The sequence below is a fragment of the Toxotes jaculatrix genome, chromosome 12, assembly GCF_017976425.1.
Source record: "Toxotes jaculatrix isolate fToxJac2 chromosome 12, fToxJac2.pri, whole genome shotgun sequence".
In the NCBI taxonomy this organism is placed as follows: Eukaryota; Metazoa; Chordata; class Actinopteri; family Toxotidae; genus Toxotes; species Toxotes jaculatrix.
The window spans coordinates 26,142,987-26,159,747 of record NC_054405.1 but is presented as its reverse complement, the minus strand read 5'-3'; the positions used below and the strand labels follow the sequence as shown (position 1 = coordinate 26,159,747).

General features: G+C 34.2%; 2 protein-coding genes across 2 annotated transcripts; one reads left to right on the top strand and one right to left on the bottom strand.

Moving 5' to 3' along the window:
- Window positions 1–10,310: 10,310 nt before the first annotated feature.
- Window positions 10,311–13,050, bottom strand: rnasekb (ribonuclease, RNase K b). Its single transcript, XM_041050745.1, has 3 exons — window positions 12,826–13,050; window positions 11,850–11,932; window positions 10,311–10,997 (listed from the first exon to the last, which is right to left on the bottom strand). Exons 1-3 carry the CDS (start codon window positions 12,901–12,903, stop codon window positions 10,853–10,855), a joined length of 306 nt encoding a protein of 101 aa, XP_040906679.1. The 5' UTR covers window positions 12,904–13,050; the 3' UTR covers window positions 10,311–10,852.
- A 104-nt stretch (window positions 13,051–13,154) lies between these two features.
- On the top strand, window positions 13,155–16,625 carry c12h17orf49 (chromosome 12 C17orf49 homolog). The gene is made up of 6 exons (XM_041050793.1): window positions 13,155–13,470; window positions 14,421–14,515; window positions 15,031–15,132; window positions 15,266–15,486; window positions 15,569–15,673; window positions 15,762–16,625. Exons 1-6 carry the CDS (start codon window positions 13,450–13,452, stop codon window positions 15,824–15,826), a joined length of 609 nt encoding a protein of 202 aa, XP_040906727.1. The 5' UTR covers window positions 13,155–13,449; the 3' UTR covers window positions 15,827–16,625.
- The last annotated feature ends 136 nt before the right edge of the window (window positions 16,626–16,761 follow it).

Sequence of the window (16,761 nt, the reverse complement as noted above, 5' to 3'; positions counted from 1 at the left end):
GTATGTCGTTTTTTTCGGGCAAAAAAAGTCAAAATTTTTTTCGACCTCAAAATGTCATAAAAAGTCATAAAAAACGTCATAGTATAGTATGTCGTTTTTTTCGGGCAAAAAAAGTCAAAATTTTTTTCGACCTCCAAAAGTCATAAAAAACGTCATAGTATAGTATGTCGTTTTTTTCGGTCGAAAAAAGTCAAAAAAATTTTCGACCTCAAACTGTCATAAAAAGTCATAAAAAACGTCATAGTATAGTATGTCGTTTTTTTCGGGCAAAAAAAGTCAACATTTTTTTCGACCTCCAAAAGTCATAAAAAGTCATAAAAAACGTCATAGTATAGTATGTCGTTTTTTTCGGGCAAAAAAAGTCAACATTTTTTTCGACCTCCAAAAGTCATAAAAAACGTCATAGTATAGTATGTCGTTTTTTTCGGTCGAAAAAAGTCAAAATTTTTTTCGACCTCAAAATGTCATAAAAAGTCATAAAAACGTCATAGTATAGTATGTCGTTTTTTTCGGGCAAAAAAAGTCAACATTTTTTTCGACCTCCAAAAGTCATAAAAAACGTCATAGTATAGTATGTCGTTTTTTTCGGTCGAAAAAAGTCAAAAAAATTTTCGACCTCCAAAAGTCATAAAAAGTCATAAAAAACGTCATAGTATAGTATGTCGTTTTTTTCGGGCAAAAAAAGTCAAAATTTTTTTTGACCTCAAAATGTCATAAAAAGTCATAAAAAACGTCATAGTATAGTATGTCGTTTTTTTCGGGCAAAAAAAGTCAAAATTTTTTTCGACCTCAAAATGTCATAAAAAGTCAAAAAACGTCATAGTATAGTATGTCGTTTTTTTCGCTCGAAAAAAGTCAAAATTTTTTTCGACCTCCAAAAGTCATAAAAAACCATAAAAAACGTCATAGTATAGTATGTCGTTTTTTTCGGGCAAAAAAAGTCAAAATTTTTTTCGACCTCAAAATGTCATAAAAAGTCATAAAAAACGTCATAGTATAGTATGTCGTTTTTTTCGGTCAAAAAAAGTCAAAATTTTTTTCGACCTCCAAAAGTCATAAAAAACGTCATAGTATAGTATGTCGTTTTTTTTCGGTCAAAAAAAGTCAAAATTTTTTTCGACCTCAAAATGTCATAAAAAGTCATAAAAAACGTCATAGTATAGTATGTCGTTTTTTTCGGACAAAAAAAGTCAAAAAATTTTTTGACCTCCAAAAGTCATAAAAAACGTCATAGTATAGTATGCCGTTTTTTTCGGACAAAAAAAGTCAAAATTTTTTTGACCTCAAAATGTCATAAAAAACATCATAGTATAGTAAGGCATCAAAATCGGACAAAAAAAGTCAAAAATTTTTTTGACCTCAAAAATTCATAAAAAACGTCATAGTATAGTATGGCGTTTTTTTCGGGCAAAAAAAGTCAAAAATTTTTTTGACCTCAAAAGTCATAAAAAAACGTCATAGTATAGTATGGCGTTTTTTTCGGGCAAAAAAAGTCAAAAATTTTTTTGACCTCAAAATGTCATAAAAACTCATAAAAAACGTCATAGTATATTATGGCGTTTTTTTCGGGCAAAAAAAGTCAAAAATTTTTTCGACCTCCAAAAGTCATAAAAAACGTCATAGTATAGTATGTCGTTTTTTTCGGGCAAAAAAAGTCAAAATTTTTTTCGACCTCAAAATGTCATAAAAAGTCAAAAAACGTCATAGTATAGTATGTCGTTTTTTTCGGTCGAAAAAAGTCAAAATTTTTTTCGACCTCCAAAAGTCATAAAAAACGTCATAGTATAGTATGTCGTTTTTTTCGGTCGAAAAAAGTCAAATTTTTTTTTAACCTCAAAATGTCATAAAAAGTCATAAAAAACGTCATAGTATAGTATGTCGTTTTTTTCGGGCAAAAAAAGTCAAATTTTTTTTGACCTCAAAATGTCATAAAAAGTCATAAAAAACGTCATAGTATAGTATGTTGTTTTTTTCGGGCAAAAAAAGTCAAAATTTTTTTCGACCTCAAAATGTCATAAAAAGTCATAAAAAACGTCATAGTATAGTATGTCGTTTTTTTCGGTCGAAAAAAGTCAAAATTTTATTCGACCTCCAAAAGTCATAAAAAGTCATAAAAAACGTCATAGTATAGTATGTCGTTTTTTTCGGGCAAAAAAAGTCAAAATTTTTTTCGACCTCCAAAAGTCTTAAAAAACGTCATGGTATAGTATGTCGTTTTTTTCGGTCGAAAAAAGTCAAAAAATTTTTCGACCTCCAAAAGTCATAAAAAACGTCATAGTATAGTATGTCGTTTTTTTCGGTCAAAAAAAGTCAAAATTTTTTTCGACCTCCAAAAGTCATAAAAAACGTCATAGTATAGTATGTCGTTTTTTTCGGTCGAAAAAAGTCAAAAAATTTTTCGACCTCCAAAAGTCATAAAAAGTCATAAAAAACGTCATAGTATAGTATGTCGTTTTTTTCGGGCAAAAAAAGTCAAAATTTTTTTCGACCTCCAAAAGTCTTAAAAAACGTCATAGTATAGTATGTCGTTTTTTTCGGGCAAAAAAAGTCAAAATTTTTTTCGACCTCAAAATGTCATAAAAAGTCATAAAAAACGTCATAGTATAGTATGTCGTTTTTTTCGGTCGAAAAAAGTCAAAATTTTTTTCGACCTCCAAAAGTCATAAAAAACGTCATAGTATAGTATGTCGTTTTTTTTCGGTCGAAAAAAGTCAAAATTTTTTTCGACCTCAAAATGTCATAAAAAGTCATAAAAAACGTCATAGTATAGTATGTCGTTTTTTTCGGGCAAAAAAAGTCAAATTTTTTTTGACCTCAAAATGTCATAAAAAGTCATAAAAAACGTCATAGTATAGTATGGCGTTTTTTTCGGGCAAAAAAAGTCAAAAATTTTTTTGACCTCAAAAGTCATAAAAAAACGTCCTAGTATAGTATGGCGTTTTTTTCGGGCAAAAAAAGTCAAAAATTTTTTTGACCTCAAAATGTCATAAAAACTCATAAAAAACGTCATAGTATATTATGGCGTTTTTTTCGGGCAAAAAAAGTCAAAAATTTTTTCGACCTCCAAAAGTCATAAAAAACGTCATAGTATAGTATGTCGTTTTTTTCGGGCAAAAAAAGTCAAAATTTTTTTCGACCTCCAAAAGTCATAAAAAAACGACCTCAAAATGTCATAAAAAGTCATAAAAAACGTCATAGTATAGTATGTCGTTTTTTTCGGTCGAAAAAAGTCAAAATTTTTTTCGACCTCCAAAAGTCATAAAAAACGTCATAGTATAGTATGTCGTTTTTTTCGGTCGAAAAAAGTCAAAATTTTTTTCGACCTCAAAATGTCATAAAAAGTCATAAAAAACGTCATAGTATAGTATGTCGTTTTTTTCGGGCAAAAAAAGTCAAAATTTTTTTCGACCTCCAAAATGTCATAAAAAGTCATAAAAAACGTCATAGTATAGTATGTCGTTTTTTTCGGTCGAAAAAAGTCAAAATTTTATTCGACCTCCAAAAGTCATAAAAAGTCATAAAAAACGTCATAGTATAGTATGTCGTTTTTTTCGGGCAAAAAAAGTCAAAATTTTTTTTCGACCTCCAAAAGTCATAAAAAACGTCATGGTATAGTATGTCGTTTTTTTCGGTCGAAAAAAGTCAAAAAATTTTTCGACCTCCAAAAGTCATAAAAAACGTCATAGTATAGTATGTCGTTTTTTTCGGGCAAAAAAAGTCAAAATTTTTTTCAACCTCAAAATGTCATAAAAAGTCATAAAAAACGTCATAGTATAGTATGTCGTTTTTTTCGGGCAAAAAAAGTCAAAATTTTTTTCGACCTCAAAATGTCATAAAAAGTCATAAAAAACGTCATAGTATAGTATGTCGTTTTTTTCGGTCGAAAAAAGTCAAAATTTTTTTTGACCTCAAAATGTCATAAAAAGTCATAAAAAACGTCATAGTATAGTATGTCGTTTTTTTCGGGCAAAAAAAGTCAAAATTTTTTTCGACCTCAAAATGTCATAAAAAGTCATAAAAAACGTCATAGTATAGTATGTCGTTTTTTTCGGTCAAAAAAAGTCAAAATTTTTTTCGACCTCCAAAAGTCATAAAAAACGTCATAGTATAGTATGTCGTTTTTTTCGGGCAAAAAAAGTCAAAATTTTTTTCGACCTCAAAATGTCATAAAAAGTCATAAAAAAACGTCATAGTATAGTATGTCGTTTTTTTCTGTCGAAAAAAGTCAAAATTTTTTTCGACCTCCAAATGTCATAAAAAGTCATAAAAAACGTCATAGTATAGTATGTCGTTTTTTTCGGGCAAAAAAAGTCAAAATTTTTTTCGACCTCCAAAAGTCATAAAAAACGTCATAGTATAGTATGTCGTTTTTTTCGGTCGAAAAAAGTCAAAAAATTTTTCGACCTCAAAATGTCATAAAAAGTCATAAAAAACGTCATAGTATAGTATGTCGTTTTTTTCGGGCAAAAAAAGTCAAAATTTTTTTCGACCTCCAAAAGTCTTAAAAAACGTCATAGTATAGTATGTCGTTTTTTTCGGGCAAAAAAAGTCAAAATTTTTTTCGACCTCAAAATGTCATAAAAAGTCATAAAAAACGTCATAGTATAGTATGTCGTTTTTTTCGGTCGAAAAAAGTCAAAATTTTTTTCGACCTCCAAAAGTCATAAAAAACGTCATAGTATAGTATGTCGTTTTTTTCGGTCGAAAAAAGTCAAAATTTTTTTCGACCTCAAAATGTCATAAAAAGTCATAAAAAACGTCATAGTATAGTATGTCGTTTTTTTCGGGCAAAAAAAGTCAACATTTTTTTTGACCTCAAAATGTCATAAAAAGTCATAAAAAACGTCATAGTATAGTATGTCGTTTTTTTCGGGCAAAAAAAGTCAACATTTTTTTCGACCTCAAAATGTCATAAAAAGTCATAAAAAACGTCATAGTATAGTATGTCGTTTTTTTCGGGCAAAAAAAGTCAAAATTTTTTTCGACCTCAAAATGTCATAAAAAGTCATAAAAAAACGTCATAGTATAGTATGTCGTTTTTTTTCGGTCGAAAAAAGTCAAAATTTTTTTCGACCTCCAAAAGTCATAAAAAACGTCATAGTATAGTATGTCGTTTTTTTCGGGCAAAAAAAGTCAAAAATTTTTTTGACCTCAAAATGTCATAAAAAGTCATAAAAAACGTCATAGTATAGTATGTCGTTTTTTTCGGTCGAAAAAAGTCAAAAAATTTTTCGACCTCCAAAAGTCATAAAAAACGTCATAGTATAGTATGTCGTTTTTTTCGGTCGAAAAAAGTCAAAATTTTTTTTGACCTCAAAATGTCATAAAAAGTCATAAAAAACGTCATAGTATAGTATCGTTTTTTTCGGGCAAAAAAAGTCAAAATTTTTTTCGACCTTAAAATGTCATAAAAAGTCATAAAAAACGTCATAGTATAGTATGTCGTTTTTTTCGGTCGAAAAAAGTCAAAAATTTTTTCGACCTCCAAAAGTCATAAAAAACGTCATAGTATAGTATGTCGTTTTTTTCGGTCGAAAAAAGTCAAAATTTTTTTTGACCTCCAAATGTCATAAAAAGTCATAAAAAACGTCATAGTATAGTATGGCGTTTTTTTCGGGCAAAAAAAGTCAAAAATTTTTTCGACCTCAAAATGTCATAAAAAGTCATAAAAAACGTCATAGTATAGTATGTCGTTTTTTTCGGGCAAAAAAAGTCAAAATTTTTTTCGACCTCAAAATGTCATAAAAAGTCATAAAAAACGTCATAGTATAGTATGTCGTTTTTTTCGCTCGAAAAAAGTCAAAATTTTTTTCGACCTCCAAAAGTCATAAAAAGTCATAAAAAACGTCATAGTATAGTATGTCGTTTTTTTCGGTCGAAAAAAGTCAAAATTTTTTTCGACCTCCAAAAGTCATAAAAAACGTCATAGTATAGTATGTCGTTTTTTTCGGTCGAAAAAAGTCAAAATTTTTTTTGACCTCCAAATGTCATAAAAAGTCATAAAAAACGTCATAGTATAGTATGGCGTTTTTTTCGGGCAAAAAAAGTCAAAATTTTTTTTGACCTCAAAATGTCATAAAAAGTCATAAAAAACTTCATAGTATAGTATGTCGTTTTTTTCGGGCAAAAAAAGTCAAAATTTTTTTCGACCTCAAAATGTCATAAAAAGTCATAAAAAACGTCATAGTATAGTATGTCGTTTTTTTCGCTCGAAAAAAGTCAAAATTTTTTTCGACCTCCAAAAGTCATAAAAAGTCATAAAAAACGTCATAGTATAGTATGTCGTTTTTTTCGGGCAAAAAAAGTCAAAATTTTTTTCGACCTCAAAATGTCATAAAAAGTCATAAAAAACGTCATAGTATAGTATGTCGTTTTTTTCGGTCAAAAAAAGTCAAAAAATTTTTCGACCTCCAAAAGTCATAAAAAACGTCATAGTATAGTATGCCGTTTTTTTCGGACAAAAAAAGTCAAAATTTTTTTGACCTCAAAATGTCATAAAAAACATCATAGTATAGTAAGGCATCAAAATCGGACAAAAAAAGTCAAAATTTTTTTTGACCTCAAAAAGTCATAAAAAACGTCATAGTATAGTATGGCGTTTTTTTCGGGCAAAAAAAGTCAAAAATTTTTTTGACCTCAAAAGTCATAAAAAACGTCATAGTATAGTATGTCGTTTTTTTCGGGCAAAAAAAGTCAACATTTTTTTCAACCTCAAAATGTCATAAAAAGTCATAAAAAACGTCATAGTATAGTATGTCGTTTTTTTCGGGCAAAAAAAGTCAAAATTTTTTTCGACCTCAAAATGTCATAAAAAGTCATAAAAAACGTCATAGTATAGTATGTCGTTTTTTTCGGTCGAAAAAAGTCAAAATTTTTTTCGACCTCCAAAAGTCATAAAAAACGTCATAGTATAGTATGTCGTTTTTTTCGGGCAAAAAAAGTCAAAATTTTTTTCGACCTCAAAATGTCATAAAAAGTCATAAAAAACGTCATAGTATAGTATGTCGTTTTTTTCGGTCGAAAAAAGTCAAAAATTTTTTCGACCTCAAAATGTCATAAAAAGTCATAAAAAACGTCATAGTATAGTATGTCGTTTTTTTCGGGCAAAAAAAGTCAAAATTTTTTTCGACCTCCAAAAGTCATAAAAAACGTCATAGTATAGTATGTCGTTTTTTTCGGTCGAAAAAAGTCAAAAAATTTTTCGACCTCCAAAAGTCATAAAAAGTCATAAAAAACGTCATAGTATAGTATGTCGTTTTTTTCGGGCAAAAAAAGTCAAAATTTTTTTCGACCTCCAAAAGTCTTAAAAAACGTCATAGTATAGTATGTCGTTTTTTTCGGGCAAAAAAAGTCAAAAATTTTTTCGACCTCAAAATGTCATAAAAAGTCATAAAAAACGTCATAGTATAGTATGTCGTTTTTTTCGGTCGAAAAAAGTCAAAATTTTTTTCGACCTCCAAAAGTCATAAAAAACGTCATAGTATAGTATGTCGTTTTTTTCGGTCGAAAAAAGTCAAAATTTTTTTCGACCTCAAAATGTCATAAAAAGTCATAAAAAACGTCATAGTATAGTATGTCGTTTTTTTCGGTCGAAAAAAGTCAAAATTTTATTCGACCTCCAAAAGTCATAAAAAGTCATAAAAAACGTCATAGTATAGTATGTCGTTTTTTTTGGGCAAAAAAAGTCAAAATTTTTTTTCGACCTCCAAAAGTCATAAAAAACGTCATGGTATAGTATGTCGTTTTTTTCGGTCGAAAAAAGTCAAAAAATTTTTCGACCTCCAAAAGTCATAAAAAACGTCATAGTATAGTATGTCGTTTTTTTCGGTCGAAAAAAGTCAAAAAATTTTTCGACCTCCAAAAGTCATAAAAAGTCATAAAAAACATCATAGTATAGTATGTCGTTTTTTTCGGGCAAAAAAAGTCAAAATTTTTTTCGACCTCAAAATGTCATAAAAAGTCATAAAAAACGTCATAGTATAGTATGTCGTTTTTTTCGGTCGAAAAAAGTCAAAATTTTTTTCGACCTCCAAAAGTCATAAAAAACGTCATAGTATAGTATGTCGTTTTTTTCGGGCAAAAAAAGTCAAAATTTTTTTCGACCTCAAAATGTCATAAAAAGTCATAAAAAACGTCATAGTATAGTATGTCGTTTTTTTCGGGCAAAAAAAGTCAACATTTTTTTCGACCTCCAAAAGTCATAAAAAACGTCATAGTATAGTATGTCGTTTTTTTCGGTCGAAAAAAGTCAAAAAAATTTTCGACCTCAAAATGTCATAAAAAGTCATAAAAAACGTCATAGTATAGTATGTCGTTTTTTTCGGGCAAAAAAAGTCAACATTTTTTTCGACCTCCAAAAGTCATAAAAAGTCATAAAAAACGTCATAGTATAGTATGTCGTTTTTTTCGGGCAAAAAAAGTCAACATTTTTTTCGACCTCCAAAAGTCATAAAAAACGTCATAGTATAGTATGTCGTTTTTTTCGGTCGAAAAAAGTCAAAATTTTTTTCGACCTCAAAATGTCATAAAAAGTCATAAAAACGTCATAGTATAGTATGTCGTTTTTTTCGGGCAAAAAAAGTCAACATTTTTTTCGACCTCCAAAAGTCATAAAAAACGTCATAGTATAGTATGTCGTTTTTTTCGGTCGAAAAAAGTCAAAAAAATTTTCGACCTCCAAAAGTCATAAAAAGTCATAAAAAACGTCATAGTATAGTATGTCGTTTTTTTCGGGCAAAAAAAGTCAAAATTTTTTTTGACCTCAAAATGTCATAAAAAGTCATAAAAAACGTCATAGTATAGTATGTCGTTTTTTTCGGGCAAAAAAAGTCAAAATTTTTTTCGACCTCAAAATGTCATAAAAAGTCAAAAAACGTCATAGTATAGTATGTCGTTTTTTTCGCTCGAAAAAAGTCAAAATTTTTTTCGACCTCCAAAAGTCATAAAAAACCATAAAAAACGTCATAGTATAGTATGTCGTTTTTTTCGGGCAAAAAAAGTCAAAATTTTTTTCGACCTCAAAATGTCATAAAAAGTCATAAAAAACGTCATAGTATAGTATGTCGTTTTTTTCGGTCAAAAAAAGTCAAAATTTTTTTCGACCTCCAAAAGTCATAAAAAACGTCATAGTATAGTATGTCGTTTTTTTCGGTCAAAAAAAGTCAAAATTTTTTTCGACCTCAAAATGTCATAAAAAGTCATAAAAAACGTCATAGTATAGTATGTCGTTTTTTTCGGACAAAAAAAGTCAAAAAATTTTTTGACCTCCAAAAGTCATAAAAAACGTCATAGTATAGTATGCCGTTTTTTTCGGACAAAAAAAGTCAAAATTTTTTTCGACCTCAAAATGTCATAAAAAACATCATAGTATAGTAAGGCATCAAAATCGGACAAAAAAAGTCAAAAATTTTTTTGACCTCAAAAATTCATAAAAAACGTCATAGTATAGTATGGCGTTTTTTTCGGGCAAAAAAAGTCAAAAATTTTTTTGACCTCAAAAGTCATAAAAAAACGTCATAGTATAGTATGGCGTTTTTTTCGGGCAAAAAAAGTCAAAAATTTTTTTGACCTCAAAATGTCATAAAAACTCATAAAAAACGTCATAGTATATTATGGCGTTTTTTTCGGGCAAAAAAAGTCAAAAATTTTTTCGACCTCCAAAAGTCATAAAAAACGTCATAGTATAGTATGTCGTTTTTTTCGGGCAAAAAAAGTCAAAATTTTTTTCGACCTCAAAATGTCATAAAAAGTCAAAAAACGTCATAGTATAGTATGTCGTTTTTTTCGGTCGAAAAAAGTCAAAATTTTTTTCGACCTCCAAAAGTCATAAAAAACGTCATAGTATAGTATGTCGTTTTTTTCGGTCGAAAAAAGTCAAATTTTTTTTTAACCTCAAAATGTCATAAAAAGTCATAAAAAACGTCATAGTATAGTATGGCGTTTTTTTCGGCCAAAAAAAGTCAAATTTTTTTTTGACCTCAAAATGTCATAAAAAACGTCATAGTATAGTAAGGCGTCAAAATCGGCCAAAAAAAGTCAAATTTTTTTTGACCTCAGAATGTCATAAAAAAACGTCATAGTATAGTAAGGCGTCAAAATCGGCCAAAAAAAGTCATACTTTAGTCTGGCCTTAAAATGTGATAAAAAACGTGATTTTTTTCGGCATAGGGGTTCGATACAACTGCTTCATGAGCTTCTGCGCATGTGTCAGAGCCTCGGGCGTCAGCGGACATCACTAAACAAAAGACTTGAGACCAAATTTCATTCAAATAAAGAGCCACTTCAAAAAATCTAAATAAGACGATATGTTTTTACATGCACACACTTTATTACTGAGGATCATCCACCCTCACTGTTTAGTCACAAACACTCTTCACATTGATCCACAGTTGCTTCAGTAATAAACAGCATGTGAACATTTAACTCCAACATTTCTTTTACTGAACATTTTATTTCTAAAAAAAATATCAGGAGGGTTAAAATAAAGATGAGAAAATGATGAAGGGGACTGTTTACTGTCAAGGCGTCCCCTCCAAACATCAGCTGATTGGTTCAGATCCACGCAGGACACCAGGAGTCTGACACACAGGAGATCTAAAGCCACGGGGGTTCAACGTTTGGTTGTTTTAATGAACAACCTGTTCAAAGGAATGATGCAACAACAACAACAACAACAACAACAACAAACACATGGAAGATTTGAACTTGAAAATAAATACTCAGGTGATGCCTGACCACCTGCCTCAGATCATCTACATGACCCCAGTCGTGTGGAGAATGTAAACTGTGTGGACAAAAGATGACCTCCGGCTGCTGACGTCAGAGGTCAGGCTCGCGTCCTCGCTACAAGTCTTTACGTGACCAAGTACTCCTGGCGCTTGTTGAGTCGGACCTGGCAGAGCGAGACGGCGCCCACCGCTACGTAGATGGCGGCGGCGATGAAGCAGTTGATGCCAACCTGGTTGTAGAGACTGTAGATGTTCTGAGGAGGATTCTTACTGCAGGAGAGAAGAACATGGGTTTATGTGGACTGGACTGGGACCAGGCGTCAGTCATGTGGTTACATGTGATAGATTAAGATAGATATGCTTTATTCATCCTTCAGAGGGAAATTATGTTACAGCAGCAAGTAAAACAGTCACAAAAAGAAAGGACAAGTTGACAGCTAACTGGCAGCACTCTGTGATCTGGTGCTTGTCGTGTTGTTTAGTGGTTTAAATGTTTTTACACGAACAACAGGATTTTAAAGTTACAGCATTTAACCTCTTCTTAAAAAGCAGAGTCTCAATTCGCTCCTCGCACAATATGGCGACCGCTGATGTTGGAACTTAAGTGTGTGGGCCAGCACTTCCGGTCAAAACTTCCGGTGATCTAACAGCGACAGCAGAAGACAGCAAGAATGAGAGACAACAGCAATCGAGTTACATTAAGAGAGAGATTATTTTATTTTATTTATATAGCAGTAGGCGTCAGGTTTTGCTTTCTCTGCGCCAGATTGAATCGTTTCTTCTGGTCGAGAAAAGTTAGTGCTTTTTTCAGAGTGCTGTGTTTTTTTGTTTTGTTCGTATGCACCTCAACTAAAAAGCGTCAAACGCTGAAAAAAAAACAACTGATGATTCTAAAACATGTTCAGGACAACTGACCTAAATGTTAGCTACATAGTTACTGCTATGTAAATAAAATAATCTCTCTGTTAATGTAACTCGATCGCTGTTGTCTCTTGCTGTCGCTGTCTTCCGCACTTGCTGTTAGATCACCGGACGTTTTGACCGGAAGTACTCACCCACACACTCAAGTTCTAACATCAGTGGTCGCCAGCAGCTGAGTGTTTTTCATTTGCAGTAACTCACTCGTTACGAATGTCCTCCTCGGTGAAGGGGACGTCCTCAATCAGGACAGCAGACTTTGCGCTGAAGAAGATTCCCAGCATCGCCTGAAACACAGTAACACAGGGTCAGGACAGAGTGGGTCAACGTGAGGCTCAGGGACACATCAGAGGCCACAGGATATGTAGGTGGAGACAGGGCAGTCGCTGGGTATAAACTCTACACCGTTTCAATAAAAAAACAGAACGTGTCGGATTATTTTCTGATTATCGTGAAGCAGCTGCTGCATCGATGAAATGTTTAAGGATCAACAAAGTTTCAGAAACGATCACCGGAAACTCCACGTTTGAGTTTTGGACTTTTTCACACTTTTCTGATGTTTTACAGCCAAGACTGAGGAAGTGGAAAAACTGACTTCCTTCTCTGAAACATCACATAAGCCAAAATAAAAAGTCACATGATCCATCTGAAGTTTAAAATCTTCCATCAGGTCGGAAAAGCCTGCGCCCGTGTCCGAGCTCACTGATTAAAGTGTGTTGATTCGGGCTGATTATTTTCTCAATTGATCGATCAAACGTTTTATCTGTGAGATACAATAGTGAAAGTCTGTTCTTATTTCCCACAGGTGAAAGAGAATTATTCAAACAGCCGTTTTATCTTACCAACAGTCTAAAAGCCAAAGATTTTACATTTACTGCCACATATGATCAGTTAAAGCCTTATGCGTTTTATTGTTTTTAAATAAATGAATCGACTAATCGTTGAGGCGGTGGTATTTTCTTAGCTTGGCCTACTTGGGCTCAGTCTATTAACCGGAGATGAGTCTCGGGGACTACTCTGCGACAGACGCTTTGAGTTTCATCATTTTCTCTCATGAACTTTAACAAAACACCGGAAGTTTAGTTTTAATTTAATTTCTAAAAACGTCCCGAGGAACATTTGACTCGATGAACAACATCATTCCAGGAAATAGTCTGTTCCAGAGATCTGTATTTCTTACCAGCATAATGACCCCCCAGATGCTGATCACTATTCCGCACGCGGCCATCTTCGGCCCGCAGAACAGAAGCGACGGCATGTCGGTCGATCGGTCGGTGTTCGGTCTAATGGATCAGTCAGAAACTGATTCGGTTCCTGATTCACTAAACTGACAAACGTTTTATCAACGAACGACAGAACGACCTAGCCTCACGGTCAGCTGATCCGCATCTCTCGGCTTTACTCGGAAGACTTCGAATACCGTCGTGACCCTCAGCGAAGCGACCAATGAAAATGTCTAAAACCACACGCCCCGCCTTTTCCTCTGAGGCTGACCAATGGTGTTCGACTTCCATAATCGCGCATCATTCCTTTCATCCCGTTTACCTTTGTTGTAGAATATTTATAATATTTACATTTGAGCATGTAATTTATAAATGATTTAAAATATAACCACAGCGCTACATTATATGCATATCGTCCAAAGCTTCATTAAAAAAATCCCGCCAAGCTCTCAATGGAAGCCCGCTAATGAGCTAGCTAACGTTACAGAAGCTAACTTTAGCTAGCAGCTAGCTGTGTACGTTCGTGTTATTTTGATTGAAGAACAAAATTCCAGAAGAAAAGTTTCAGCTCTTTCGCCGAAATGACGTCTGCCTCTGCTAAGGTAAGTTTCACCGTGTGTCTGAACTCTTACAGACCGCTGCGTGCATCAAACCGAACAGCGACTGTTAGAGAGAAGGGCATGCAGCCATACACCAAACTTCACTCAGAAATTCGTTAATTTTAGGCTTTTGCCTATGATATAAAGGTAGACTTCATAAAAAGTGCTTTACCTTTTTTCCCTCTTACATTAATAGAATCTGTAGTTAGTTTCGGCATATAGCTGGTGCACCAAACGTGTAATTTTTAAACAGAAATCCAAACGTTACTGGTTACTGCTGGCTAGTGAAGTGAGCCTCAGTTACGGCTGCAACTAACGATTATTTTATCTCAATTGATCGTTTGACAGAAGCGTCAGACAGTAGTTGAACGTGTCCATCACAGTTCCCTCAGAGTCTCATGCTCTGTCAAGTTGAACGATCCAAAACCCAAAGATGTTCAGATTACAGAAAAAACCTGAGACAGTGGAGAAACGGGAGCCAGAGAGTATTTGGTGTTTTTACTTAAAAAATATTGAACAATTACTTGATTATAAAAATAACTGCAGATTAATTTTCTGTCGACTGATCGACCAATCACTGTAGCTCTGCAGTCAGGTGTGTAAAAAGTAAGGATCATTTTATATTATCAGTTTATTTGCTAGTTATTTTCTCAGTTTATCATTTGGTCTGTTAAACATCAGAAAACATGGAAAATATCCAGAGATCAGTTTCTTACCAGCACGGAGCCTTTTCCAACAGCCAAAGATACGCGATGCACTCTGATCTAAAACCAAGAGAAGCCGTAAATTCTTACGTTTGAGAAGTTGAAACCTTCAATTTTTGACATTTTCTCTTCAACATTTCCATAAACAGTTCATCAAGTCTCCAAACAGCTTCAGTTTGTGTGCATTAACTGATCAGTTAGTCAGCTTATCATCACCGCATCACTTTAACCAACTCTGATCCTCTTCAGGTGGGGGAGATTTTCTCAGCAGCAGGAGCTGCCTTCACCAAGCTGGGGGAGCTGACCATGCAGCTGCACCCGGTGTCTGACTCCAGCCCTGCAGGGTGACACACACACACTCTCACACACTCTTACACACACACACACACACACACACACACGATGCACAGAGCACTTATGTAATCCTAAAGGGAAAATGCAGTATTGCAGAAGCAACTTTATGTTAATCACAAAAACAAGGAGGTAAATAACAATGTAATTAAAGGACAAAAATAAACAATAACTAAAGAGACAAACAAAGAAATAGAAATGAAATAGAAAGATACAGAAGCTAAAGATGGAGCCATAAATACTCAGTGTCCTGAATCTATACTGTGTCAGTGCAGAAGAGTAACAGACAAACCTCAAAGCACACGTGACACATGTGACACATGACTGATGAATGATGTCTAGGTGGGTCTGTCCTGTGACTGTGCAGCCAATCAGAAGCAGCACAGAGCAGCAAGGTCAGCTGTGTGTGTCTCAGACTCTCACACTGAGACACACACAGCTTTGTTCAGGCTCTGAGCTGAAGTCAGGACTTCCTGTGTTGAGACATTTCTTTTGTCTTTGTCCTCAGAGCCAAATGGACGGAGACAGAGATTGAGATGCTTCGATTGGCGGTGCGTCGCTTTGGAGACGACCTGAACAACATCAGCACTGTGATCAAAGAGCGAACCGTGTAAGTTCATCTGCTTGAAAGGAAAATCAATCAACTGACTAAACGATTAATCACCTAATCATCTTAGTCAGATGAACCAGGTGGCCCAGGTGACCCAGGCGTGGATGTTTTCTCATGTTTTCTTCTTCTGCAGAGCTCAGATAAAGAGCACGGTGAAGAGGAAGTTGTACGAGGACAGCAGAGTCCCCATTTCCTCTGAATCCCCGAAGAAGAACGTTAAGAAATCCGCCGTCACCATGACGCCGACGCCCACTCCCACCATGATTGCTGTGCCAACCTCGCAGGTCGTCGTGGCGACGGGAATGCAGAGCAGCCCCTCCCTGGCGCCGCCTATCAAGAAGCAGAAGACGGCAGGTGAGAAACAACAGGAAGTGACTTCTGTTCAATCAGATTTAGACGTGATGATGACACACAGCTCCTCCTCGCCCCTCCACAGACGTGACTCTCAGTGCTCTGAATGACTCGGATGTGAACAGTGACCTGGTCGACATCGAAGGACTCGGCGACGGCTCCTCCAGCAAGAAGCTCAACTTTGACCAAGGTCAGTGTGACGGAGGTTTAACGGCTCTGTTTGTCTGTCTATATCACTGTGTCTTTAATGAATCCAGTTTAACTTGTGGTTTCCTCAGAGAGCCTCAACCTGGACTCCAGCCTCATCATGAACTCCAGTGACCTCCCCCTCCTGTCCCGCTGACCTTTGACCCCCCCAGAGAGAAGCGTGAGGGCTGCAGTAGTTGTCACGTCGCGTGGCCTCCCATCTCGAACACGTATACTTTTATTTTTTAAACAGTCCCACTTCCTGTTCGGCTCTCTCCACCTGACTTTCATCTGTCGACGTTTTAAAAACAGGATTTTCTGATAATTGATCATTTTGTTAATTTTTAAGTTCAAAGTGTGAAAAAGACAAATATGCTGAAAATGTTTTTTTGGATCTGAACAAATGAAAAAAAGTGTATTTTTTTAAAGAACAGGAAACTGGCTCCATCCTTTTCGAAACATCGACTGATGAACTTCAGCTCAGGTTTTTTTTTTTAGTGAAACAGTTTCAGGCTTTTTGGAGCAGAATCATGTTCCATCAGAGATTTTTAGTTTTCAGGACAGTTTGAAAATTCAGTTTGGAAACATTTTAGAAAATCGGACAATAAAAGTCAAAGAACCGAAATCAAACAGGTTAGATTTTTTTTTACATCTGGCTGTTATGAAGAATGTTGAGCTTCACATGGAGAAATCATCACCCGAAGAAACGATGGCGTCTGGGAAGTTTGGTGATTAATCATTGACTCTGAGCCATTTGTCCTCTCAGCATGGAGACAGTTTATCAAAGAATTTCCCTTGAGTCCAACCAGGACTTTTACTTTACAGAGCCGTCGGCTTTAACTCGTACCAGACTTCCTCGTCCTGTAGTGATCATGTTTCTGCCACAAGTTTGAAAATCTGCTTTTATGGATCAGTGGCTGAGCGATGTAAAAACATGTTTTCATTAAATTGAGTTTAAAAAAAAAAAAAATTTCTTGACTTTTCTTGTTGAATGTTTTTCTCTCTTCGTTGTGTTGGTGCCAGAGTCCAGTTCCTTCAGCTCTCAGACTCTTTCACTCGCTGTTTCTGTGAAGGTTTAAATGTTATCAGTTA

What these genes read in the sequence shown, in the direction of transcription:
- rnasekb (XM_041050745.1), bottom strand. Translation starts at nt 12,903, where the DNA reads ATGCCGTCGCTTCTGTTCTGCGGGCCGAAGATGGCCGCGTGCGGAATA. An exon ending in TCTGGGGGGTCATTATGCTG is followed by an intron (nt 11,933 to 12,825) that starts GTAAGAAATACA and finishes ACTGTGTTTCAG; the next exon opens with GCGATGCTGGGAATCTTCTT. An exon ending in GAGGAGGACATTCGTAACGA is followed by an intron (nt 10,998 to 11,849) that starts GTGAGTTACTGC and finishes TCTCTCCTGCAG; the next exon opens with TAAGAATCCTCCTCAGAACA.
- c12h17orf49 (XM_041050793.1), top strand. Translation starts at nt 13,450, where the DNA reads ATGACGTCTGCCTCTGCTAAG. An exon ending in TGACGTCTGCCTCTGCTAAG is followed by an intron (nt 13,471 to 14,420) that starts GTAAGTTTCACC and finishes GATCCTCTTCAG; the next exon opens with GTGGGGGAGATTTTCTCAGC. An exon ending in CAAGAAGCAGAAGACGGCAG is followed by an intron (nt 15,487 to 15,568) that starts GTGAGAAACAAC and finishes GCCCCTCCACAG; the next exon opens with ACGTGACTCTCAGTGCTCTG.